At 44.6% G+C, this 25,059-nt stretch overlaps 2 protein-coding genes and 1 long non-coding RNA gene across 3 annotated transcripts; 2 read left to right on the top strand and 1 right to left on the bottom strand.

Moving 5' to 3' along the window:
- Positions 1 to 5,470: 5,470 nt before the first annotated feature.
- On the bottom strand, positions 5,471 to 7,709 carry LOC124653595. The gene is made up of 3 exons (XR_006987973.1): positions 7,188 to 7,709; positions 6,744 to 6,798; positions 5,471 to 5,722 (listed from the first exon to the last, which is right to left on the bottom strand). It is a non-coding gene; the product is annotated as an uncharacterized LOC124653595 (long non-coding RNA).
- Positions 7,710 to 11,511: 3,802 nt separating this feature from the next.
- Positions 11,512 to 13,026, top strand: LOC124653594 (BTB/POZ and MATH domain-containing protein 1-like). The gene is made up of 2 exons (XM_047192658.1): positions 11,512 to 11,572; positions 11,693 to 13,026. The coding sequence occupies exon 2, from the start codon at positions 11,694 to 11,696 to the stop codon at positions 12,774 to 12,776; it is 1,083 nt and encodes a 360-aa protein (XP_047048614.1). The 5' UTR covers positions 11,512 to 11,572; position 11,693; the 3' UTR covers positions 12,777 to 13,026.
- A 3,685-nt stretch (positions 13,027 to 16,711) lies between these two features.
- Positions 16,712 to 18,286, top strand: LOC124653592 (BTB/POZ and MATH domain-containing protein 1-like). The gene is made up of 2 exons (XM_047192657.1): positions 16,712 to 16,785; positions 16,900 to 18,286. Exon 2 carries the CDS (start codon positions 16,901 to 16,903, stop codon positions 18,050 to 18,052), a length of 1,152 nt encoding a protein of 383 aa, XP_047048613.1. The 5' UTR covers positions 16,712 to 16,785; position 16,900; the 3' UTR covers positions 18,053 to 18,286.
- The last annotated feature ends 6,773 nt before the right edge of the window (positions 18,287 to 25,059 follow it).

Raw genomic sequence — 25,059 nt, 5'->3', positions numbered from 1 at the left:
CGTTATCCTACACTCATGCATGGTATTCAGCGACCATGTTCTTACCGGGTGACGGATAATTTCCCACCAAGCTTGGAGCACACCAAATCAGCGCTCCACATCTTTCCTGCAAGCCTCTTGCATCTTGGAAAACCTCTTCATTTTTTCCGTGTTTGGACTACGGACAGTCTTCCCCAGTGTGTCCCAGTTAGGATAGATGCCATCGGCAAGATAATATGGCTTGCCATATTCATTTCCATTGATCTCGTAGCTCACATGAGGAGCTTTGTCTTGCATAAGCCTGTTGAAAACTGGTGATCGTTGCAACACATTGATATCATTGTTGGAAACACCATGCCAAAGAATGAATCCCAAATCCATAAATCTTGAGATATCAATGCTTTAAGAATGACAATGCATCCCTCCGCATGGCCGTCGTACTGATCCTGCCATCAAAATGGGCAGTTCTTTCACTCACAGTGCATGCAATCTATGCTGCCAATTATGCATGGGAACCCTCTAAACTCGTTGATAGACAACAACCGCCTTGTATCCTCAAATGTTGGCTCCCTCATGTAGTATTCTCCGAACACGGAAATCATGACTCAACAAAACCGGTACATGGACTCAAGGCAGGTGCTCTCACCCATTCGAAGAATATATCAGCAGTCATTCCATAGGATATCATGCGAATAGTTGTGGAACATTTTTGGTAGGAGGTGAAGCCTAGCGCACCTGTTGCATCGGGCCTGCATTGGAAGTACGAGTCGTAGTCTCTAACGCCCCGTAGAATGACCATGAACAGGTTCCTTGACATTCTGTACTGACGCCGGAATATTTTTCCGTGAACACATGTGCGGTGCGGTCGAAGTAGTCCTTGTAGATTCGGTGGTGCCTTCCACTCTGTTGTGCGGCCGATTTTTTGAGCGGCCCTTCATAGAGACCCGGTGCACCGGCATTTTGTTGTCATTGTGCTCGTGTAGGATGGAGGCCGCAACAGAAGCCATGTTCTGCGACGTCTGATCGAACTCATCGTCGGAAGAGGAGTCAATGACCTCAGCGCGGAACTTGTCGAGCATCTTCCACATGTCCATCTGCATGGGTAGTAACTGCGGATCAATGGTTGCCCACAATAGTGCCTAAAACATGAGTAAGAAACCTACCGACGCAATTGACCAAACAGGTCTTGGGCGGCGAGGCTGGGCGGCGCAACCGGCAGATGTTTGCCCCCGAAATCCGCGATAGATGTGGCCCAGAACCTACCCGACTCCGATCCTGTTCTCCGGTGCGGCGATGCCCGAACAGGCGGTGTGTACTAGACCGTGCGGCGAGGGGTTGGGTGGTCACGTCGCACTAGGGCAGCAAAGAAGGGGAAGAGAAAGCAAATCTGCATGGTCGATTCATTGTCCTTGACGTGTGGGACCGGGTAAGAAAAGGAGGACGCACGGCGCGACCGTGGAGACGCATCAGAGGTATATATTTGAGCCGCGTTTGTGTCTCCGCGGACAGCCCAATCACTATGCGTCGGGCTGCTGGGTCTGGTTGCTGGCATATTTTTCGACCACGCGTGATGGCAAACGGTCAGTTGGATGCCTAATAGACAGATTATTGCGAGACAAACATCTTTAGCTTTCTTCGCAAGTGACGTAAACCAATGCTCATGCCCTTATGTCGGAAATAGTAACGGGCTGTTTGGTTCAGGGTGGGCGTGTAAACGGATCGGATCGGATTTTGGTCATACCATATCCTTTACCATATATTTTTCTCGGATTCAGATCGGAGCAGATATTGATCGATTTCGGATTCGAATGCGGATATTTTGGACTGCGGATTTGAATCGGAAATGGGGCAGACTCGGACCGGAAACAAAAACAGTCGAATTTATGCTCTCATAGGTAGATAGTTATAATTCTTGCAAATTTTTGAGAGAGATTTAAACTTTCATGATTGTGTAGTTAAGAGAAAAGAGATATAATATGCTAAAACTCAAGCATTGATAGGAACTTAGAGATAAACATGACCGCCAAATGAATTTGGTAACTCAATAGCTACTAACCTTTCAAGATTAGCCTTGAATTTTGACTCAAAAATCGGATTATCCGGTTTAAAACCTTCAGATTATCTTAATTAAATTTCGGATAATCCATATCCGCATGCTATTTGGTATACTATATCCTACACCGTATTCGGAGCATCACTTTGGAATTGGATATTCTTATCCGTCGGATTCTTTAAAAACGGATATGGATACCTAAAACGGATTCGGCACCGATTTTGGTGCGGAAATTATCTTACACCCCTAGTTCAATCAGTAAAATAGAATTTAGCTTTAGAATTAGTATTCTGGAATTCAGCCTACAATTCTACGGTTTGGGTGTGCGCTGAATTTAGGAGTGGCAAGTGGAAACAGAGGCAAATTCCGAGCCCGCACCCGCACCCGCACCCGCACCGTGGTTTCTCTCGCTTGAGCAATACGGAGGGTCACAGACTCACAGCTCCGTATTCGCTCGGAATTGCTCTCCGCGTACCTCTTCGGGCGAGCGAGGATACAACTCTTCCACAACCGTGAGCGAGCGCTCGCCGGCGGCGGCAGCAGTGGTGAGTCCTCCCCACGCCCCCCTTCCTATCTCCTATCCCGCCCTCCTCCCCTTCTTCCCGGCGTCCTCGTAGGAGAGCTTCACCGACGGTGTCCGCCCCTCCATGACCCCTAGGTCGACCAGGCAGGATTGGAACTGCGGGAGGGAGGGCGATAGGGGTAGCAGCGCCGGGAGGTTAACGACTTCTCCCTTGGACATCGCCCCTGCCCTGCCGCTCGCCTAACCGGCCTCTCCCTCTGTTTTCTTCTTTATTTTCTGCCGATGCACCTTATGTTCTCTCTATCCAAGGCAGAACAAGAACGACAACATTGGACTAATCTGCTCTTCGGCGTACGCGACGACATCGGCGTCTTTCCTGCAGGTCACACCAATTGCTTCCGTAGCTGGAGATGGAACGTGCATCGTAAAGTAATACTCAGTCTGATGGAGTGATGGTCTAGGGTTACACAACAGAGCACCGATTTCAGTATGTAATGATGGTGTGTAAATTTTAATGTTTGTAGAAACTTTGCTCTCTAGCAATGGATAAGGCAGATGACTGGCTGCGGTCAAACTCTCGAGAAGAAACTCAACATATTGGTAAGTGATTTCAATTTTGTAAATTTTACCTCTTTCTAGTTGTCCATGAGAAATTTGCCTATGTTAGGAATCTTATGAGTTTCTTTTTATGATGCAGATACACTTCTTGAAATCTGTGATTCCGGCAAGACCGAGGGGTTCTTTTGCAAATTTTCTGTGCCGGCTACAGCCAGCGTGTCTTCCATATGTCCAATCTATATCTATATCTAATAATAAAGAAAATAAGGCTTCTTGTTCGTCCGTTTTTTATTACCCCTAATTTTCATCCAAATTACACCACCTGCCACCGCTTAAGTGTTTTTGTCCGATCGGTAGCTCTTGCTGTCCCGATCGCTCCGTCCTGAGTCCTGACCGCCCCGATAGATTTGTTGGGTATGGGCCGGCCCAGTCAAGGGGCCTCGCTCAAGATGGAAACTTTCGAGATCTTGCTTGCCGTGATAATCTTCAACTGTCAACTCCAATCCGATACGATATATTCCCTCGCCGTACACCACCTCTCCTATATTTATACACGCGCCCGTGTCGATCTACTTCGTTCGTCTTGATTTTGATCTTCGCTCTAGCCTTCTTTCGTGTTGATTTCGATCCCAGCGGTAGCCAGTCTCGCCTCGATAGCGTCCAAACGAATCCTCGAGGAGGACCTGCACTGCAGACGGATCCCTTCCTTCTCCTCCTGCGCCGGAAATTTTACTGCCAAGATCGGGATAATATGACGAGGAAGATCGTGAGGATGCCAAACTCCCCCTGGCCTAATGGGCTACGCATGCCGCCTGCTGTGCCGCAAGACAAAGCCGTGGAGGGTGTCAAGGTGGGATCCCAGTGGGATGTCATTTTGTACTATGTAGTTCAAATTTTGATGTCAAAATTTGTACTAGAAAAATCAAATTATACTACAAGTGGGACAAAAGTGGGATCCCACTTGACACCCTTAGCCGTGGACGTCCTCGATGGATAGGAAGTTCCAGTCCAGCCGTCCAAGCCTTGAGCTTTGACCCGGTTAGCTTTGAAACCACGGCGCAGTCTCAGGACGAGTATGCCTCACCGATGTGGGGTTTGCACGGAGCAGTCCTTGGGGACTGCCAAGAAGCGCCCATTTGCACCGATTACGCGGCAGCGACAACAAATCAAGGACACAACAATTCTGAAATCTGAATCCACGAGCTGCTATTCCACAGCTTTCACTGCGACTGCTGCTCCGTGAATATCCTTATGAGGCCTCTCCAATGCATCTTTAACACTTACTAGATTTAGATGTGCGCCTTGGCGCACGATCCCGTGGAATTCGCACCGATTAAGAGTTTGTATGACAGTGTCGAAACTCGGGTGGAAAACTTGACAATATGGTTTTTAGGTTTTACAAAATCAAGTCAATATGATAAAATTAGGATAAAACAAATAGAATAACAAAGTAGAGGAATATATTACAATAACTAATACTCTATGGTTTTTTCAAGAGCAATATAAGTTATAAAGGAACAAATAAAGGAACATATATCTACATAAGCTGCCTACGGTTTGTTCGTGGTGTTACTTTTTAACATGCAAAATTAGAGCTATTTTCTTCCCGGTTTACATTTGATGGTTTGCAGGGTGCCGGATTGGAAGAGTTATAGTTAAGAGATTGATCAAAGTATTTGTTAGGCGTAAGATGATATAAGTACAATAAACTCCCAGTAGCAATGATATTTGGCCCTTTTACCCATTGGTTTGGTTAACAGACAATGTTGTTGGCTGGTGCCGATCTAACTATTTCGGTTCGTACATGACTTATTGATTCTGACCATTTCTCTTTTTTTGTTCACATTTTCTAATAGTGTTTTCCTGTGTACTGTTTTTCTTCCTTAGAACCATTTCTGGTTGAAACAATGAGAAGAAAAGAGAAGAAGAAGCAGGTTGTCGAAATAAAGAATCGGCAGAAGGTAAGCAGAGAAGATGAGAGCACCACTGTTCAGTCGGTGCGTTCCACCGCCGATCGAGATCTTACTCTTTGGGACAAAGGCCACGAGAGAAGAAGGGGAGAAGGTTAGCTCGCGTTAATTTGCTAGCAGCTGGGAAGAGAGCACAAGGAAGTGAATCAAGATGATCTGCTACCAACTGACCTGGGTGGAGCAGAGTTGGTCAGAGGTTGCGTCCGACAGAGAATAACTGGAGGTGTCTGCTACCAGCTGGTATGTTCCTTCGCTTGTGCTAGCTGATTGTATCGATTAGTTCTCAATTCTTCTATTTTGCTAAATAAAGTAATGTGATGTTCTGAATTTTGTTCTTCAGTTTGCTCGAACTACTGAATTTTGTGCTCATATGAATAAGCTAAAATATAGAGAGACCATGGGCATTACTAAGTGAGCTGGTTACGACGGTAAGTGTACAAAGATGGATGGGATAAGTGATAGTCTTCTTTACAGAGCAACACAATGCACATAAAAAAAACTACTGAAGGTGCCATTACATAGAACCAGATATTAACTGAAACCTTACATAACGTCACAGTAAGACGATCTAAACTATAGTTATACTTACACATTAGTAGAATTAGCAGGAAGATTGGTGTTTCCTGTAAAGAATAAACCCTGGAAAACAAAGGAATGAAGTTACATTAATCAATAGAGTAGACAGGGTATATGCATAGAATATATGCAAGAAGAATGGGATGAGTATATATGTGAACTAACACATCTAGAGATGACCAATCAACTCCCATGCTCCCGATGGAGAATATACAATAAAAACACTAATCATCATAACCAAGTCTTTTAGGGCTATTACATCATTTACCAAATCTGCAATACAAATGGAACACCGAAGGCCACACCAATTGCTCAACATCTCACAGAAACCTATCCAACTATCAATACTTTTCGACAATCATTTAATGCTTCATGAACAATCATGCAAAGAGCTAAACATGAGGATTTAATGAAGGAAGCAGAACAAAGTATGTAGCTTTACGGAAAGAAAGCATGCTTTAATCATCGTTACGATCGGATAAGGACATAATGGACCCTCAACTATTTTTCAATATCATGACGAGTAAATCACAATAGGGCTTGGATTTGTATGTTTGATTTAAAGAATTATCGTGCTACCAAAGCAAAGGGAAGCACAAGAATGTGGAAAGATCGAGATAACTGAAAACAAAACCTTGAAATGCATATGTGCAGTACCCCTCATGCTCCCATATAATCTGGTTTATTTTCGCGGGAGGGATCCAACGCCAACCGGTAACCAAGGGAAGGCATCGCAAAAAATAAAGAGAAACCGAAATAGAATGCGCACAAAATAGGAGATCTGACCGGCGACTTGAACACGTGGGAGCACCAGAAGAAACGGCAGGAGGTGAAAACGCTACAAAACAGTAACCAAATCACGGAGAGTGCGTCATTAGGACACATTTTACGAGGCGGTGAGAGGAAGGTTTTTCAAAAGATCATTTTACATGAAAATTTAACATTTAAAGGCAATATATCAATTTCAAAATTAAATTTTGTTTATAAACAAATTTGTTCAGCTAACATTGTTTTCCCACGCCCTACTCATGTAAGCGATCTGGCGTACGAACCAAATGACTAATTAGTTTGGGAAGCAACATACCCTGCAATACAACTTGTAAATCAGAACTCCCTCCTTTCTGGTCTGAATCCCTTACCTGAAAGCAAAGCAATAAACTGGCCAAGTTTAAAAGGTGACAAAAAATATCTATTTGTGGTTGCATATAAAAATTGACTATAGCTACCATTTGCAACATGAGCCCTCAACTCTAGTGCCCCAAACTGCAAATGGAGTCAAACATAATGTTTGTACAACAACATCGTAAATAATTAAGGAGCACGGCATGAAGAGTGAAATAACTCTAAAAATCGAGGAGAAGAAAAGAAAGGAATCAAGATCCACATGGGACAACAAGAAGATCAATTATTTTTACAAGATAAGCTATTCTTTTCTATATTGTAAACAAAGCACACAATAGAAGCATTCGTTGAAAGGGAAAATTTCAATGGGAAATATGCCAACCTAAGGACCAAAACTAAAACTCACAATGGACATATCACTGGAGTTAGTGAGCAGGCCAAAGGGACGCCTCGCCAGGGTTCCACGGAGCACTAGTTAAAGGAGGCACCACAAGCCGTGCCAAGATTGGCTCACAAACATAAAAATGTGATAGCAGATAAATATACATGAATGAAGCAAAAAAAAACGTTTAAGAGGTAGATATATGTACAAGTTTCGGCAAGATAAATTTTTTAGACCTACTATGTATCGACAAATCCTTCATATTTCAGGAATTATCCATCTTACATTAACCACATCCTGCAGTCGAGAAATAAGTCAAATGATATTTCATGAATTATTCATCTTACATTACAAGCAAAGAGAAACAATATTACTTTAAATTCTAATTTTCAGATTACACTCGGAAGCAATGCTTCGTAAGTGGAAGTACGCATGATGACCCTTCCAGATTACACTAAACAACGACTACAGCCAGTGCCAATAACCATAATTGGATGAAGTTGTTAGTTCAAGCTAAAAAAGAAGTAAGCAAAAAAAATTCAGCAATAAGCGATCAGAAATATATGGAGAAACAAAGTATAAAAAGAACACCTATCACTTGCGTTTCATTAAATGGCACTGGGCATTGAACTCGTCCCTGTGCTCCTGGTTATATTTCATTGAATAATAAGGCCGCTGTGAATTTTTGCACCATAACTGTCGATACAAAACCAAGTCAAGTAGTTACAGAATCCGTCGAAACAATATACTTCAGTTTTGGGAAGAAAGCTTCTTATAGTAACTATTTCACCAAAATAGAATGCACAAGAAACTTGAATAGAACAAACTCATCTCTTTTAATTTGGTTAGTCAGTAACCTCACCTTGAATATTGTAGTAGTACATCTAGAATGCACAAAACAACACACTAAGATGGATTGTTCACAAGCATAGGCCAATTTTGATGTGCTCTGAAAATCAACTTCTGTAAAATAATTCATTGCTCATGTAAGCAGGTTCCCTTTTTCCCTAGCCGTCTAATCAAAATATTCTATAAATAGATGTACACTAACCACAATTTATTCATCTCCTCTGAAAGTCTATGCATTTATTTAGTTCCCCAGCTCTCTCTTAAAGTATCACATCAACATGAAAGCACCTATTGCCACTGTGTGATGACACTGTAAGTCTGTAACTGAAACTGTGTGTGTTCATATGCCCATAATCTAAGAAGAGCATGGAAAATCGTGCATGAAGGCATAAACACCTGCTGAAAATTGATACTTGGACTAATAGCTCCCTTTCCTCATTCAAATCGGAGAGAAAGGATATAACACCAAATAATAGTCCATTCATCCCTGGACTGTTTTGGCTGCATCAAAGCGGTCTAAGTCGCAATGACTACATTAGAATATTGTGTGCAGAACTCCTATAGGATCTAGAAGGTTACATGATTGTGAGTGAAAAAAAGAAACCAAAGAATTTGGCTCAGGTTTAGAGAAAACAAAGATGAGAATCTATTAAACCTAGCATTGGGTCATTTCTGCATCCACCCCTAGGAGCTGGCAGAAGAGATGACGCTTCGCGCCAAGAAACATGAAACAACAATTTTAGCAAGATTGTTTTCAGCCCCCACAAAGTTATTCCTGTGAAAATACATTAAAAGCATATAAATATGCACAAAAAGTCGGTAGTATACCAGAAAATATACCAAGACAGTTCCAAAGTTGTATATTGTCAGATGGAAATTAAATTGCAACATATAACTGGCAAAACAACGGACTTGTGTAAGTAGATAATCACAAGTATATCAGAAGTATATTGTTCAATGAGAAAATCCTGTCAGAACAGGTAAATAGGTAATTACAAAGTTCATATACTTTACTTATAGCTGTTTTTATGATGGTTGTTTCTCTCAAGCACGAACGATGGTGCTCAGTTCCTGCATTGCAGATGAGTCTGACTACGCTGACCATGCCGATGCTGAAATGAAGATCAATATGAGACATGTTAAGTTTCCGATTGACATAACCATGCTGGTGATGACCTAATTTATTTGTTAAAAAAATCCATATGCCTATAGGCTTAGAAAGGACGAAATAAAAACATGAATAAATGACCTGCTTTAAAATATAGAATACGTACCTCGCAGCATGGTGGTAGCTTCCGCTGCCCTTCCTCATCGCAGCTTGCTATCTGTAATTGCTCCTCCTCTACTCTGCAGATCCATTATGCCAATTGCAAAATCCAAATAAAAAATCTACATTAAATCGAAGAAAAAACAAATCTAACAGGGAAGATACATGAGGCAGCTAGTACGCCCAATCCAAGCAAGCAAGGATGCACGTTCCGGGCGAAGGAGTGGAGAACCGATGGCGGCGACGGGGCTGATAACCGGATCCGTCGCCACACATGGTGGTGGCACCTTCCCTTGCTCCTCCTTGCAACAACCTCGCGCGAGTAAGCCGCCGACTCCTTTCCTACCATCTGCCGCCGTGCAACCATGGCAGCCGTCAGACGGCAGTGGGAGGAATCCGGCGGACCGCATCGCGCTGGCGGGGTGAGCGGCACCGAAGGTAGAGCGCCGGGAGAGCCGGGAGAGAAGGATATCGAGGAGAGGGAGGGACACGAGATCGGGGAGGGGCCGCGAAGAAGGATTGCGCGGCGGTGGTGGCGGTGGCGGCCGAGAATGAGGAGTTTCCATAGGAGACGAATGGGAAGAAGATCGCGCCGGCGGCCCAGATTGGGGAAAATTTTGCTAGGTGGTGGAGAGGCTGGGGGCGCGCGAGGAGGACGAAGGCGATGGCGGCGGCTGCGAGGGATTCGGGGGAGCACGATTGGCGCTAGGGTTTCAGTACCGAGGGCTGGTTTTGTCTCTCACGGATGCGGGTGGAGATCTTTCCACGGGCCGACGCGCGCGGCCGACCGAGCGAAATCCCACCCGCGGTGACCGACGTGTGGGACCGACCAACAGTGGGACCCACGTGCAGCCAGAGGCGGGTAAGAAACGGCTGTCGCATGGGGTTATCTAGTGGAAGGAACGATCAAAATAAACGGCTGAGATGCACAGATGGGTTGATCCGACGGTCGAGAAGCTCTAAGCGCTGTGAGGCCCCCGTTGGGGGGCATCATATATACCCCTGGATTCACTCCCTGCCCAGCGGCATCGAGATCCAATAGTGACGGTTGGAAAAAAATCTAAAGCATGTGAGAATCGGGTGCTTGGAGCAAGTGCTACATTGTTTTTTTTTTTCAATAGAGGGGGTAAGGGGAACTGAAGACCATGAGCCTGTGCGTGTGCATGTTTTTTTCGGATGGCACGTGCACAATCTTTGCCATAGGTATGTGAGGACTGACGGAATGGATATTTCTCTCTCAAAAACAATGAATTGATAATAAGTTTGCATGTAAATTTTGTGGAAATTTATTAAAAATAAACTGCGATTGCCAAGGAGTATGTAAGTGATTTTAACTAGAAATTTATTTGTCACGGAGTAAATAGACACGTACATGGGTTGACTGAATCAAGAAAGGAGAGGCAACAATTTTCAACAATAATTCAATTTCATATGAGAATCGACATATTTCTTTTTGCAAGTTTTTTTTAAGAAAGGAGGTCCTCTCATTTGTTTGACCCTACGGCTGCACCGTCAGAAATTACCCTACCAACATGTGTTCTACTAATGAGATTTTTACTACAGTTTATAACCTTAAATATTGAAAAGCAATATCAAAAGTAACGTGATGAATTCTTTTGTAAAACATGCACATGTAGAAGCACATGTACCTCACACACAACCTATCGAGTAAAATTGTCTTTTGTAACCGATTGATACACGAGTTACTTAAATTTAAATACTTTTGGTTGGAATGAAAAAAAGATGAAACGTTACAGAAAGCACAAGACATCATAAAAATAGATTTTCGGTAACTAATGGAACAGAAAGTCCAATGGTTAGGCTACTTAAAAAAAATGCTCAAATTTTACCATGGTGTACTTATTCATCATTTTGTCGTGTCATCTTATAATGGGGTCACGTGTCGATAGATTTTGGGATAAATTTGTGTCGTGACAATGATTATCGTCAAAAACACTAGGCCATGAGCGGAATATTTACAACCAAAATCAATACGTAAGTGGTCAATGATGTCAACATGAGTAAGAGGAGATTAAAGAAATTTTCAATCAACTCGTAGCAACGCACGGGCAATTTTCCTAGTTCAGACTAAAATGGACCGATTAGCACGGACTAACAACAATATGGACCAGCTTACCTGATTTGCAAACGTCCCCAAACAACCCACTAGGTTTACCTCGCATTGGTCTCGCACGCCACTACTTTAGGCCGCCGCCGCCGCCGCCACCACCACCACCACTGCCGCCGCCGCTGCCACCGCCATCTTTTCCCCCTCCTCTGCTATTCTTCCAAGGTTTGCACCCCCTCCTCCTCCCCTCCCCTCCCCGCTACTCATCGGGAAAGCTGTTTATGTTCCTCTCCTTTGCTTTAGATCTGCACTATCCATTTTCGAATTATTCATGATTGTGGACAGGATGGTGTCGACGCCATCGAGCTGCACCATGGAGAAGTTGATGGTGTCGAGATGCTCCTTCCACAAGGAGAAAGGGACGCACATCTTCGAGGTTGCTGGGTACAGCCTCATGAAGGGCATGGGCGTCGGCAAGTTTGTCTGCTCGCCCACCTTCACCATCGGTGGGTACGACTGGTCCATCAAATGCTACCCCGAAGGAACCACCGAGCCGTCCAAAGGGTGTGTGGAGATATGTCTCGAGCTCATGAGCAGCAACGCCGAGGTTCGGACCCTGTTTGATTTTGGATTGGTAAGGCACGATTCAGGATTGATCAGTACAGCGTTTGCCCCACAAAGCAAGGTCTTCAGCTCAAAGGGCAGGGGGACCTGTCAGTATTGTGTGATGATTGTAAGCAGCAGCATTGATGCGGAACCAACTAAGTACCTTCAGAATGATGTCCTCATGATCAAATCTGTAATCACGGTGATCAAGGAATCCCAGGCTTCTGCGATTGTGGGCCCTCCTGAGATTGAGGTTCCGCCATCGGACATCCTGGAGCATCTAGCAAAGCTGCTGGAAGCTAAGGAGAAAGCAGATGTCACTTTCAGTGTTGGAGGAGAGACGTTCCAGGCGCACAAGACCGTGCTCGCCATGCGCTCACCCGTCTTTGAGGCAGATCTCTTCGGGCCGCTGAGGGAGACATGTGTAACCATCCAAGACATGCAGCCTGTTGTGTTCAAGGCTCTGCTGCATTTCATCTATACAGATTCATTGCCTGACTTGGATGATTTTGAAGGTGATGACAAATGTGAAATGCACCGCCATCTACTGGTGGCTGCAGATAGGTATGCCATGGACAGGCTGAAGATGATATGTCAAAACATCCTTTGCAAGAATCTTGATGTGGAGAATGTGGCAACTATATTGGCTTTAGCTGATCAGCATAACTGTGACAAGCTTAAGGATGTCTGCGTTGAGTTTATTGCCTCTTCAGATAAGATGGATGATGTGGTTGCAACCCAAGGTTATGCAGATCTCAAAAGATCATGCCCTTCTGTCTTGGTAGATGCTTTCGAGAAGAGAAGTAGGTCTCGCAAAGCATAGATGGCCAGCTTGTTGTCAGCTAAACATATTGGTTGGGTAGTTTAGTTTGTAAAATCGAGTAGTATAACATCATTGTGTGGAACTGTCATTGTCACATACATTGCAATGTCCAATGTCAGATAACAGTAGCATGTTGTTGATGGAACAGAACAGCATAAATCGCAACTAGTTTTATGCTGTCATACTGTTAACTGTGGTTCCTTGAGAACCTAAAGATGGCACCTGGCTCATAATTGTGGTTCCTTGAGAATTGAAAGATGGCACATTGTATGCAACCTGTCTTATAATTATTCAAGGCCCATAAGCTATGAGTACATCCACATGTTATTCATATGTAGCGATCTTATTAGATTAATTGCTTGCATTATAAAACATTTGGAGGAATATATGTTTTTATTGATCCACTGACCTGGATGTACTTGGGTTTTTCTGGGATTACTACTACACAACAAATTTCATGTTTTTTCGAGAAAGCGCTAAGTACTCTTTGCGTTTCTTTTCATTGAAAAGATAGAAAGTTTTACAACCCTCCTAAGAGGCAGATTACAAGAGTGAGTGCTTAATGGACGTCCCAGGTCGTCGGTAAGAGGATACGCAGTCCTAGGGCACCAGCTCGACCACATCCTAGCTTCTTCCTTGATCAGGGCAACTCTGGCGATGACGGAAAGCTGTGGTCCCTCATTCCGTTGCTTCCAAACCATCCAAGGGATGAGCAAGGGACTAGCAAATTTCTACTACTGTTACAATTTTGCATCAAACTGGAAAGGTATGTATACTTGTTTTACTGTTGTATCCTGTGTTATTCTGTTATTAGCCTATTAGGGGACTTGGTATTACTGTGTTATCAGTTTTATAAAGAGTAAGTCACAATAGTAGCAATAAGCATTTTTTCTGCGGACAAACACAATATCTTTTAACCTGAACAAGTGAAATAATACGGATATTTACTTGAGGATAATTTCTGTGCTGTGGGGGAGTAGGTCATAACTAGATAAAAATATATCCATTTTGGTTGATTACTCCTTGAGAATAGAATGCACACCACATTCCATTCTTAAATTCCTTTTTGAGCCATAATGTACGCAGAAATGGTCCGGATGTCCATGTAGGAACGTGCATTATTCAGTAATACCGTAACATTGAGTTGATGCATGGTTGAGTTACATCAGAAAATGAAACAGTATTTTCCGTCGAATAACCAAAACTAATATGCTATGCATGGGAGGAAGCTTTGTTCCATTGTTTCCATAATTAAATACATGATCTTGAAGGTTATAATTTTGCTTTTTTTGTCTGAAATAAATTTTGGTTGCATGATAACCATGCTATACAGTATAGAATATAGCCGCTGAGCTCCTGTTTATGTTGGTCATTTGATAGGTTATGTAATAGAAAAAAAAGAAGAGAAGTTCTTGCATAAATTCCAGCTTCATTTCGTTAAATTATGCCATAGCATATTCAGTTGGCTAAGTATACTGCTCAATTGTCATGAGCAACACCCATGACGATGTTGTTTACTGTTGAGGTACTGGCTATACATGTTACTGCTGAAATTGTGTATCTCTTAAAGTTCAGCATCGCATCAACAGACTGGTGCTATGAATTTGCGTTCTACTCAATACAATATCTATTTCTGCTTTGGTTGGAAGCAAAGTTTGTTCCCTTTTGTAGGCCACTGCCAACTTCGCGACATCTTGTTGAGACTAGATGCTCGGCGCTTGTTGGCACTGGACCTATTTGGATATTGCACTGTACCCACACTATGTAGAATGTATGGCCCTATTGAAAATTTGGCTTGTGCAAGTCTCGCTAATACAAGACACAATTTATACTATCTGTTATGTGGTGTTATAGATGCCATTGTATTTATTGCTCTATGTATCCAATTTGTTCCATATAGCTCTGAGTTTTCATCACTTCTTCGCATCTCTGTATTATAATTCTTTTGACGTTGTGTTGAGGTATTGCTCTATGTCGTGACTTAAAATTCCTCTACTCAGAGTGCCTAGTTTTCTACCTTTTTCTCCGTTTTATTTACAGAATGGTGCGATATTTGTCTATTCGCACTAGCCTGTCAGACTATACTTCAAAACTATGAGTCTTAATGCTGGTCAGATTCAATGATGTCAAGGAGAAATGTAAAACTACTATCATGTAACAGCTCTTCCTGGGATTTCTTCAGTGCGGTCGAAGCTCTGCCTCTTCTGTTATTTGACCTACTACCATGCAGCTTATTTTTTGCTTCAACCGCTTTCCCAAGCTATAAGAAGGAAAGTGTCCCATGCATAAACATGACAGTTACTGATATTTTGAAATATTTGGATTAATTCGAAAAAGTTCCAGGGGAAAATTAAGGCATGTGCAGATCTGCGAAATGATTAAAAAAACACATTCTTCGGTATCAATCCATGGCACTTGATCTTAAAGATGTATGTTAACGCATGATTTTGCTAACCAATCAATCTGCAACATCAATTTTTGTTAGAAGAGACAAAATGTTGCAATAGGCACACCGTCACATAACATAAAAGTTACATTTTCCACGGTGTTTTTCATTTAGTGTTGTTCCAGTTACCTCAGTAATTACCAATTGGTTTCAATTAGTTTTGCTTGCAATCTTGCCAATGAAGTTGTGCCTCACCTTGGAACTATATCATCCTGCATGAAGACAGAAAATGACACGGTAATTGCAAAAGCCAGAAAGGAGAAGAGACAAAAAAAAAAAAGATATTTATGCCCTTTCAGGCCATCTACATCGGGGACGCTAAGCGTGGGCCCTAGGGTCCTAATCCCAATGAATCGGCAGTTGTCTCGGAGGGTCCTGGCCTATATGAATTTAGTTACATCCTTATAGGCATGGACACAAAATGTTGCATCGGGCGCTTAATTGAAGTTTAACTTGTGATATGAAAATCAGATTGAATTAGCTGGAGAAATAAGTGCTTCGAATTGAAGACCAATCGTTGGAGCTATGGACTCGGAATAATGTTTGGTTGGCGCCCAAATATGCCCGCCAAAATTTTGGTTGCCGATAAGAAGTTGCTCACAGTTCTTGCCAAAATTTTGGCCAAAACGGGGCTAAGAAATGCTTAGCCAAATTTTTTGGCTAGACAATGGTTGTGAAAAATTGATGGAACATTTATTTTCATGCCCACATTTTTATATTTTTCTCAGTTTTGCCCTTGTAGGCCTGAAATAGACAAAAAATGAAAGCTAGAACTAAAACGGCAATACGTTGAACATGCAAGCTCTAAATAAGATGAAATCAATGTTGTTGGAAATATAATGACAAAAACTATCCAGCAATACATAGAGGTTTAGACCTAACTCAAACAAAAACTACGCCGAGTTTTCGTCGTAGGCAGAAATAAGAAACTGGGACACGAAAATAGAAATCCTCAAATTGATGGAAAGTCCTATTGGCTCCTGAGCTCACTGCTCCGTGGGTATTAAAATTTGAAATTATATTTACAAGTTTCGAAAAATCATGAAACAAAATCTATAAAGTAGCTAATGATGTATTCTACAAACATGCAAAATATCAATTCAAAATGTTTTATTTTTTGAGCTACAAAAAATATCAAAGTTTACAGTTTTTTGGATATTTGAAATCACTATATTCAGATTTATAATTTTGTCATTTTTGTGTAGCCTAAAATACACATTATTTCCAAATAATATTTTACACGTTTGTGGAATACTTTACTAGCTACATCCGGATTTTTTTTTCAGATTTCTTTGAAACTCGGAAATATGATTTTCAATATCTTTTTTGTAAGAAGGGGTCTGCTGCCCCGAAATCCCCACTCCAAAATTGATAGGAACATACCCTAATCGCCTGAACTCCCCTTTTTTTTCTCAGCTCAAACGCCTACACAAGCGTTCGGCATTTACCTCGCACAGTCTTGCACGCCCCGCCGCCGCCGCCACCGCCGCCGCCGCCGCCACCACCCAGCCGACGCGGCTACCTCCACCGCCGTCTTCTTCCCCTTCTGTGCTTTCTTTCAGGGTTTGTACCTCCTCCTCCTCCTCCTCCTCGGGAAAGCTTTCTAGGTTCCTCTCTTATACTTTGTGCTTCAGATCCGCACTATCCATTTCACGAATTAATCACGATTGTGGACAGAATGGCGTCGACGGCGGCGACCTGCACTACGGAGAAGTTGACGGTGTCGAGGTGCTCCACACACATGGATAAGGGAGCGCACCTCTTCGAGATCACCGGGTACAGCCTCAAGAAGGGCATGGGCGTCGGCAAGTTCGTCCGCTCGGCCACCTTCACCGTCGGTGGTTACGACTGGTCCATCAGGTTCTACCCCGAAGGAATGCACTACGCGCCCGAAGAGTGTATGATGATCACTCTCGAACTCATGAGCAGCAACGCCGAGGTTCGGACCTTTTTTGATTTTGGATTGGTAAGGCACGACTCAGGATTGCTCGGCACGAAGTTTATCACACAAACTAGGGCCTTCAGCTCAGAGACCGACGCCACTAGTCAGTATAGTGTGTTAATTGTAAGATGCGGCGTTGAGGCGTTACCATCCAACTACATTCAGAACGATGTGCTCATGATCAAGTCAGTGATCACGGTGATCAAGGAATCCGAGGAGTCTGAAACTGTTTGGCGCCCGGAGATTGAGGATCCACCGTCAGACATCCTGGAGCATCTTGCAAAGCTGTTGGAAGCTAAGGAGAAAGCAGATGTCACTTTCAGTGTTGGAGGAGAGACGTTCCAGGCACACAAGACCGTGCTCGCCATGCGGTCACCCGTCTTTGAGGCAGAGCTCTTGGGGCCGCTGAGGGAGACATGTGTAACCATCCAAGACATGCAGCCTGCTGTGTTCAAGGCTCTGCTGCATTTCATCTATACGGATTCATTGCCTGACTTGGATGATTTTGAAGGTGAAGACAAATGTGAAATGCACCGCCATCTACTGGTGGCTGCAGATAGGTATGCCATGGACAGGCTGAAGATGATATGTCAAAACATCCTTTGCAAGAATCTTGATGTGGAGAATGTGGCAACTACATTGGCTTTAGCTGATCAGCATAACTGTGACAAGCTTAAGGATGTCTGCGTTGAGTTTATTGCCTCTTCAGATAAGATGGATGATGTGGTTGCTACCCAAGGTTATGCAGATCTCAAAAGATCCTGCCCTTCTGTCTTAGTAGATGCTTTCGAGAAGAGAAGTAGGTCTCGCAAAGATCGCAAAGTAGGTCCAGTGTCAGATTACGGTAGCATGTTGTGGATGGAACATAACAGCATAAATCGCAACTAGTTTTATGCTGTCATACTGTTAACTGTGGTTCCTTGAGAACCTAAAGATGACACCTGCCTCATAATTGTGGTTCCTTGAGAACTGAAAGATGGCACATCGTATGCAACCTGTCTTATAATTATTCAAGGCTCATAAGCTATGAGTACATTCACATGTTATTCATATGTAGTGATCTTATTAGATTAATTGCTTGCATATAAAACATTTGGAGGAATGTATGTTTTTATTGATCCACTGACCTGGCTATACTTGGGTTTTTCTGGGATTACTACTATACATAGCAAATTTCGATTCAGCGCAAAGTACTCTTTCGTTTCATTTCATTGAAAAGACAGAAAGTTTTACAACCCTCCTAAGAGGCAGATTACAAGAGTCAGTGCTTAATGGACGTCCCAGGTCGTCGGTAAGAGGATACGTAGTCCTAGGGCATCAGCTCTCGACCACATCCTGGCTTCTTCCTTGATCAGGGCAACTCTGGTGCTGACGGAAAGCTGTGGTCCCTCATTCCGATGCTTCCAAACCATCCAAGGGATGAGCAAGGGACTAGCAAATTTCTACTGGTGTTACAATTTTACATCAAACTGGAAAGGTATGTATAATTGTTTTACTATTGTATCCTGTGTTATTCTGTTATTAGCCTTTTAGGGGCTTGGTATTACTGCGTTATCAGTTTTATAAAGAGTAAGTCACAATAGTAGCTAAGTTATAAGCATCTTTTCTGCCAACAAACACAATATCCTTTAACCTGAACAAGTGGAAATAATACGGATATTTACTTAAGGGTAATTTCTGAGCTGTGGGTGAGTAGGTCATAACTAGATAAAAATATATCCATCTTGGTTGATTACTCCTTGAGAATAGAATGCACACCACATTCCATTCTTAAATTCCTTTTTGAGCCATATTGTTCGCAGAAATAGTCCATCTGTCCATGTAGGAACCTGAATTATTCACTTATCCATATCGTAACTGTAACACCTGCACCTACTGCCAAAGTGGGCTATATGCTATTGGGTCATGGGCCGTATGGCTTGGACAGACTGTTGACACCTGCGGTACAAAAGGGAAGGATTGGCATGGAGACGGACATCGAACTGAAACAGAGAAATGGAACCAAGTCCTCTCCTCGTCTGTCTTCTTCTTCCTCTGGTCTAAATCCTCCTCTCCTTCAGGTCTGGTTGCTACCACAAGCAACTGCTGTATCAACCTCACGCCCCGATCCTCATCGGCGGCAACGGGGCGTGACAATCTGGTATCAGAGCAAGGTTCCTTCCAGTAGTTCCCCTCCACGAAAATCCCACAAAAAAAGTTCCCAATATTTTCTCCCAGATTCGATTTGGGTTCAGTTGAGGTTGTGGAGGCGATGGATGAAGCGCGAGCAAGGATGGATGCGAGGCTAACCGCTATGAGGGCGAGCCTCAAGGAGTCACGCACGTTGCTCGCTTCTTGTGCGCAGCGATTGGGCGTCAAGGAGCAGGAGTGGCAGGCTGCCACCACGTCTTCGTTTGCCACCACCACCAGGTCATTGTTCGTGCTGGATGGAGTACGGGAGAAGCTGGAGGCCAACTCTTCGTCAACCTCTCTCATCTCCACACATCTGGTCATGGCTAATGGTGCTCTACACGCGGATATCACCCTCGATTCCGTCACGCGCACAAGGTGTTCGACACTATGCTCCGATGTCAATGTTGACAACAACCTTGACGCGGTTGTGTTCCCGGCCAGTGGCACGGCACATATCCCTTCTACGACGTTGAGTGTTGCTGGGAACGGGATGACCCAGGGCGCGGGTGTGTCCGCCACGAACACGCTTGCGGTGCTGCTCGAGTCATGTCCTCACTAGCCCACGGGAAGGTTTGGTTGACGGTGCTCGTGTCTGTGATCGCTGTCAACACCAACCATACGCACAACAACGCTTTCCCTCGTTTTGATGGCACAGATCCGGGCCTATGGCGAGTCCAATGTCTTGAGTACTTCAACCGCTTCAATATAAATAAGTGTATGTGGGTTGTTGCTGCGCGAATGCACATGGATGGTAAAGCCAAGGAGTGGTTTGAGGCATACGGAGTTGCGTCAAGTGGTTAGTGATTGGCCCGAGTTCATAAATGATGTGGAAGCACACTTTGGTGTTGGGGATTTGCCACCATGGGCAACAATTCTCGGTACCGATCACTCGACCGTTGCTTGTTCATGTTAGTGGGCACATATCACCCGGCACACCCACTAGATGTTTGCCTCGTGAGCCCCAAGGAGGTGATGGCCACAGCTTCCCGGCCGACAGAGCCAACACTTGTTCAACTTGTAGATAGCATCAAATTGCGAGTTTGGGCAATTGAAGTTGGCGCCGACCGATGAGTACGAAGGAATGAATAACGTAAACTTAGGGACTCGGATGGCAGGGCCAATTATAGATTCTTCCGAAGAGGTGTTGACACATGTTAGTGGTGTATCTATGTTCCTTGAGCCTTCGGTTGAACCCGCGAGGCGGTATTTGCAGCAACAACTTTGATAGAGCTTGTCGATGATGTAATCACTTGCATTGGAGGCTTGTCAATTTTTCTCGAGTTGGATATGGATTCAGCTAACAAGGTGTTTGCGGATGATTTGCTCACTACTTTGTTGGGGGTGTCTCTCTATTCTTGGATTTGGATAAGGTGTCCGTTGCGGTGCTTCTTGAGAATGTGTCCGGGCTCGACGAGGTGCTCACTCATGTTGGTGGTCTCTCACTTTTCCTGGAGTTTGACCGGGACCTGAGTCTAGCTTTTGATGATGAAGTTTTGCATGATGATCTTCCATGGAAATGTCATGCACGTTACCCATGGACTAACACAAGGGAAGGAAGTCATTTCTCAATTGCGAATATGCCTCCACATGCTTTCCGTTCCAGGCACAATGGCGTGCCAAGCTCGTATTTGGTGATGGATAAATGGCTGCCATGGAGTCGGAGTGGTTTCAGCCCGGGATTCCATGATCGAGCACTCGAATACCGGACTAATAAATAACTTGCATGTTCGTCATGTCGTCAAAGAAGTTCATGATGCTTGGACAGAGCCGCTTGTTCAGCACATTATTATATGCCTGCTTTAGTAAGGTGGTAATTTATTTGATGCTGCAAAACATTGCCTCACATATGAATTATGTTCAGGAGCATCCGGAATTAGTTGTGCAACTGAATGGCCTGATTGGCATCACATCAATGAGTGAGGTGCTGATACGTCTGATTGGTGCGGATGAGACTGTATATTCAAACGATGTTGATACAGTACAACGGTTAGGAAATTTAGCTGTCCATGGAATGATCGCGAACAGGTTTAGCCCATCGGACTCTCCTGAAGTGCTTGCCAAGGCTGCAGAAATTCTATGTGTTGTGACTCAATGCGCATCTCCATCTCTTGCTGCAAAGATATGCAAACCAAGTTATACTGGGAGGTTTTTCTATCATACTCTTGAAGGTGCAAGACCCACATCTGTGCTGGTTCATTCATTGTCATCGTGTACATCTTTACTGTACACAAAAGCATTAGCATCATCTTCCTATCAAGCATTCAGAAGCAATGTAAGTCATGGGGCCTTGGTCACTGCCAATCCTAAGGCAGCTGATGGTATGCTTGCGATTCAAAGTAAATTGCTGAACTTATTGGACACATCTGTTTGGAAGGTGACTTATTTTTCTACACACCAGTGGGAGAGTGGTGTTTTTTCTGAAATACTTGATAGTCATTCACTGGGAAATTTGCAACTGATTGACTCTTATGCGACAAGAAGGGGTCTCAGTCAGCCAGTGCTCTTGTTTAAATCTGTTACAAATGGTGTTTATTTGACCTTGCCATGGGACCCTGGAGTGCACATATATGTTGAGAACGCCCAGCTATACACACTTGCACATGAGCTGCTGGGCATAGTGAGGCACATTGGAAGGGGTATATGGTTCAGCAACAATGGGATTTATGTCCACCCGTACGCAGTTATCAGCTTTGAACTCTCCAGGATATTTGTATGCATATCAGTTTCAACAGGCATCGGTGATTCAGGCTTGCTCGAAATTGCCTTTGACACTACAATATTGCAGCTTGGTGTATCAGCTGTTACATGCTTTCCTGATCATGGTCTACTAGAAAGGGGAATTGTTGCAAGAGATCGAACTAGCCCATGGTTTCATGATTTTCTTATCAGGCTGGCATTGTTGTTCTTACAAGTGCCATGGGATCCTGGTGGTAGGCACAACGGCGGCTTGAGGGCAAGCCGCATTTCAAGGGGGCGAGTGTAACACCTGCACCTACTGCCAAAGTGGGCTATATGCTATTGGGTCATGGGCCGTATGGCTTGGACAGACTGTTGACACCTGCGGTACAAAAGGGAAGGATTGGCATGGAGACGGACATCGAACAGAAACAGAGAAATGGAACCAAGTCCTCTCCTCGTCTGTCTTCTTCTTTCTCTGGTCTAAATCCTCCTCTCCTTCAGGTCTGGTTGCTACCACAAGCAACTGCTGTATCAACCTCACGCCCCGATCCTCACCGGCGGCAACGGGGCGTGACAGTAACACCGAGTTGCTGCATGGTTGAGTTACATCAGAAAATGAAACAGTATTCTCGGTCGAATAACTAAAACCAAGATGCTACGCATGGGAGGAAGCTTTGTTCCATTGTTTCCATAATTAAATACATGACCTTGAAGGTTATAATTTTGCTTTTTTTTTGTCTGAAATAAATTTTGGTTGCATGATAACCATGTTATACAGTATAGAATATAGCCGCTGAGCTCTGGTTATGTTGGCCATTTGTTTACTGTTGAGTTACTGGATATACATGTTACTGCTGACATTGTGTATCCCTTAAAGTTCAGCATCGCATCAACAGACTGGTGCTATGAATTTGCGTTCTACTCAACACAATATCTATTTCTGCTTTGGTTGGAAGCAAAGTTTGTTCCCTTTTGTAGGCCACTGTCACAAACTTGGCGACCTCTTGTTGAGACTAGATGCTCGGCGCTTGTCGGCACTAAACCTATTTGGATATTGCACTGTACCCACACTATGTACAATGTATAGCCCTTTTGAAAATTTGGCTTGTGCAAGTCTCACTAATACATACATGACACAGTTTATACTATCTGTTATGTGGTGTTACAGATGCCATTGTATTTCTTGCTCGATGTATCCAATTTGTTCCATATAGCTCTGAGTTTTCATCACTTATTCGCATCTCTGCATTATAATTGTTTTTACGTTGTGTTGAGGTATTGCTCTATGTTGTGACTTGAATTTCCTCTACTCAGAGTGGCTAGTTTTCTACTTTTATCTCCGTTTTATTCACATCATGAATGGTGCGATGCTTGTTTTTCATTTACGGCTGTTCCAGTTACAGTAATTACTAATTGGTTTCGATTACTTCAGTTTGCACCAATGGAGCTGTGCCTCACCTAGGAACTATATCATCCTGCAGGAATACAGAAAATGAGACGGTAATTGCAAAAGCCAGAAAGGAGAAGAGACCAAAAATGATATTTATACATCCCAATAAAATCTCGAAGCAACATCAGCTATTGATACACAAGATGGGTTCAGGTTTGCAAATCCAACAGCTAACAACTTCAGACGAGGAACGCCAAACCTGAATCTTTGTTTTGTTTTTCTAGACAAGCTAAATCTTTGGTTTAATTCTTAACTAGAAGCTCATATTTTGAAGGCCTAAAAAGCCGGAGTTCAAAATTCAGGGAAAACAATTCGGAAGGGAACATGAGCCCCGCGCAGACACGCGGACCTAGCCGACGGTCCATTTGGGTCGCACACTGGCGCAGACGCAACGCAAAAGTAAAAAAAAAAATTTAATCTAAACTAAAGTTCATTTAAACTTAGCCCTATTTTGGGCAAATTTTTACACAAAAGAAAGCCTTATATAGGCTTTAAACTAAACAAAAGGGGGAAACCCTAGTCTAGGGTTTGGGACGCAGTGACCGCCGGCGCGCCACCTACTCCCAGTAGTACTCGTCGTCGCCGCCATCGATGAGGACGACGCCCCCCGGCGGCGACGCGCTGTTCCGGCTGGACACGTTGGAGGGCGCCGGGGACTCCGGCCAGGGTGACCACTGTGCCCTTTTCCAGGCGGAGTGCGGGTCCGGAGGGCTCGCCGGCCTGCGCAGGCGTGCTAGCCGCGCCGCCTCCTTCTGTCGTTGCTCCGCCGCAGCGGTCTGCAGCTCCGCCTCGTGCCAGAGCGCGACTAGATGCTCCTCCTCCTCCCGGAGCGTGACCTGGCGTGTGGCCTCCTCCTGCCGGTGCACCATGGCGAGGAACGCCCACGCGTCGGCGTCCTCCTTGGCCTTCCTGGCCTCCTCCTCCAGCGCGGAGGCGCGTAGCACCTCGGCGAGGTGCGGTCATTTGGCCAGCTCCTCGAGATCGCTGACCTTGCGGGACATCGCGAGCACGGCGTGTAGCTCGGGGTCGTCGTCCTCCTCGGGCTGGGCCTGTGGCACTAGCGCTGGTGTGGCCCGCGATGGAGTAGCCGCGGGCTCGTCGATGTAGAGGCCGCCGGGGCGGCGGCTAACCTCCTAGTCTGCGCGCGAGGCTGCGCACGAGGCCTCGCCGTCGCTGAGGTGAAGCAGGTGCGCCGGCGCGCATCCTGCTCCACCAGGGACTTGTGTCGCTATAGGGTGCTCCCGGAGGTCCACCGGCAGCTGCGCCAGGCGGGCGGCACCGGAACCCGATCTGGGCTCAGGTGCCAACCGTGGGGGAGGTGCATGTCGCCCCACGACATTGGGGCACCGGCCTCCCAGAATATCTGGACCACCACGACGGTGACGGAGATCCGGTCGCGCATCGACGCCGGCAGCCCCATGTCGAAAGCCGCTGACGTGGCTTGCCGGCTGCTGCCGGCCTCGTGGTCGTTCGCCGATGGCTCGAACTCGGCGCAGAAGCTCAAGCTCGAACGTGCGTGCAGAGTGGAGTGGGGAGTGGGAACTGAATAGGGACGGTCCCCTCCCCAGTCCACATTTAATATGACTCGCCCGCC

This window comes from Lolium rigidum, chromosome 5 (genome assembly GCF_022539505.1).
Source record: "Lolium rigidum isolate FL_2022 chromosome 5, APGP_CSIRO_Lrig_0.1, whole genome shotgun sequence".
Classification (NCBI taxonomy): domain Eukaryota; kingdom Viridiplantae; phylum Streptophyta; class Magnoliopsida; order Poales; family Poaceae; genus Lolium; species Lolium rigidum.
The sequence above is the reverse complement of the archived record's forward strand: the minus strand, read 5'-3'. Positions and strand labels throughout refer to the sequence as shown.

Bases quoted from the DNA above. Each gene is read 5' to 3' on its own strand.
- LOC124653594 (XM_047192658.1), top strand. From the start codon at position 11,694: ATGGTGTCGACGCCATCGAGCTGCACCATGGAGAAGTTGATGGTGTCG.
- LOC124653592 (XM_047192657.1), top strand. From the start codon at position 16,901: ATGGCGTCGACGGCGGCGACCTGCACTACGGAGAAGTTGACGGTGTCG.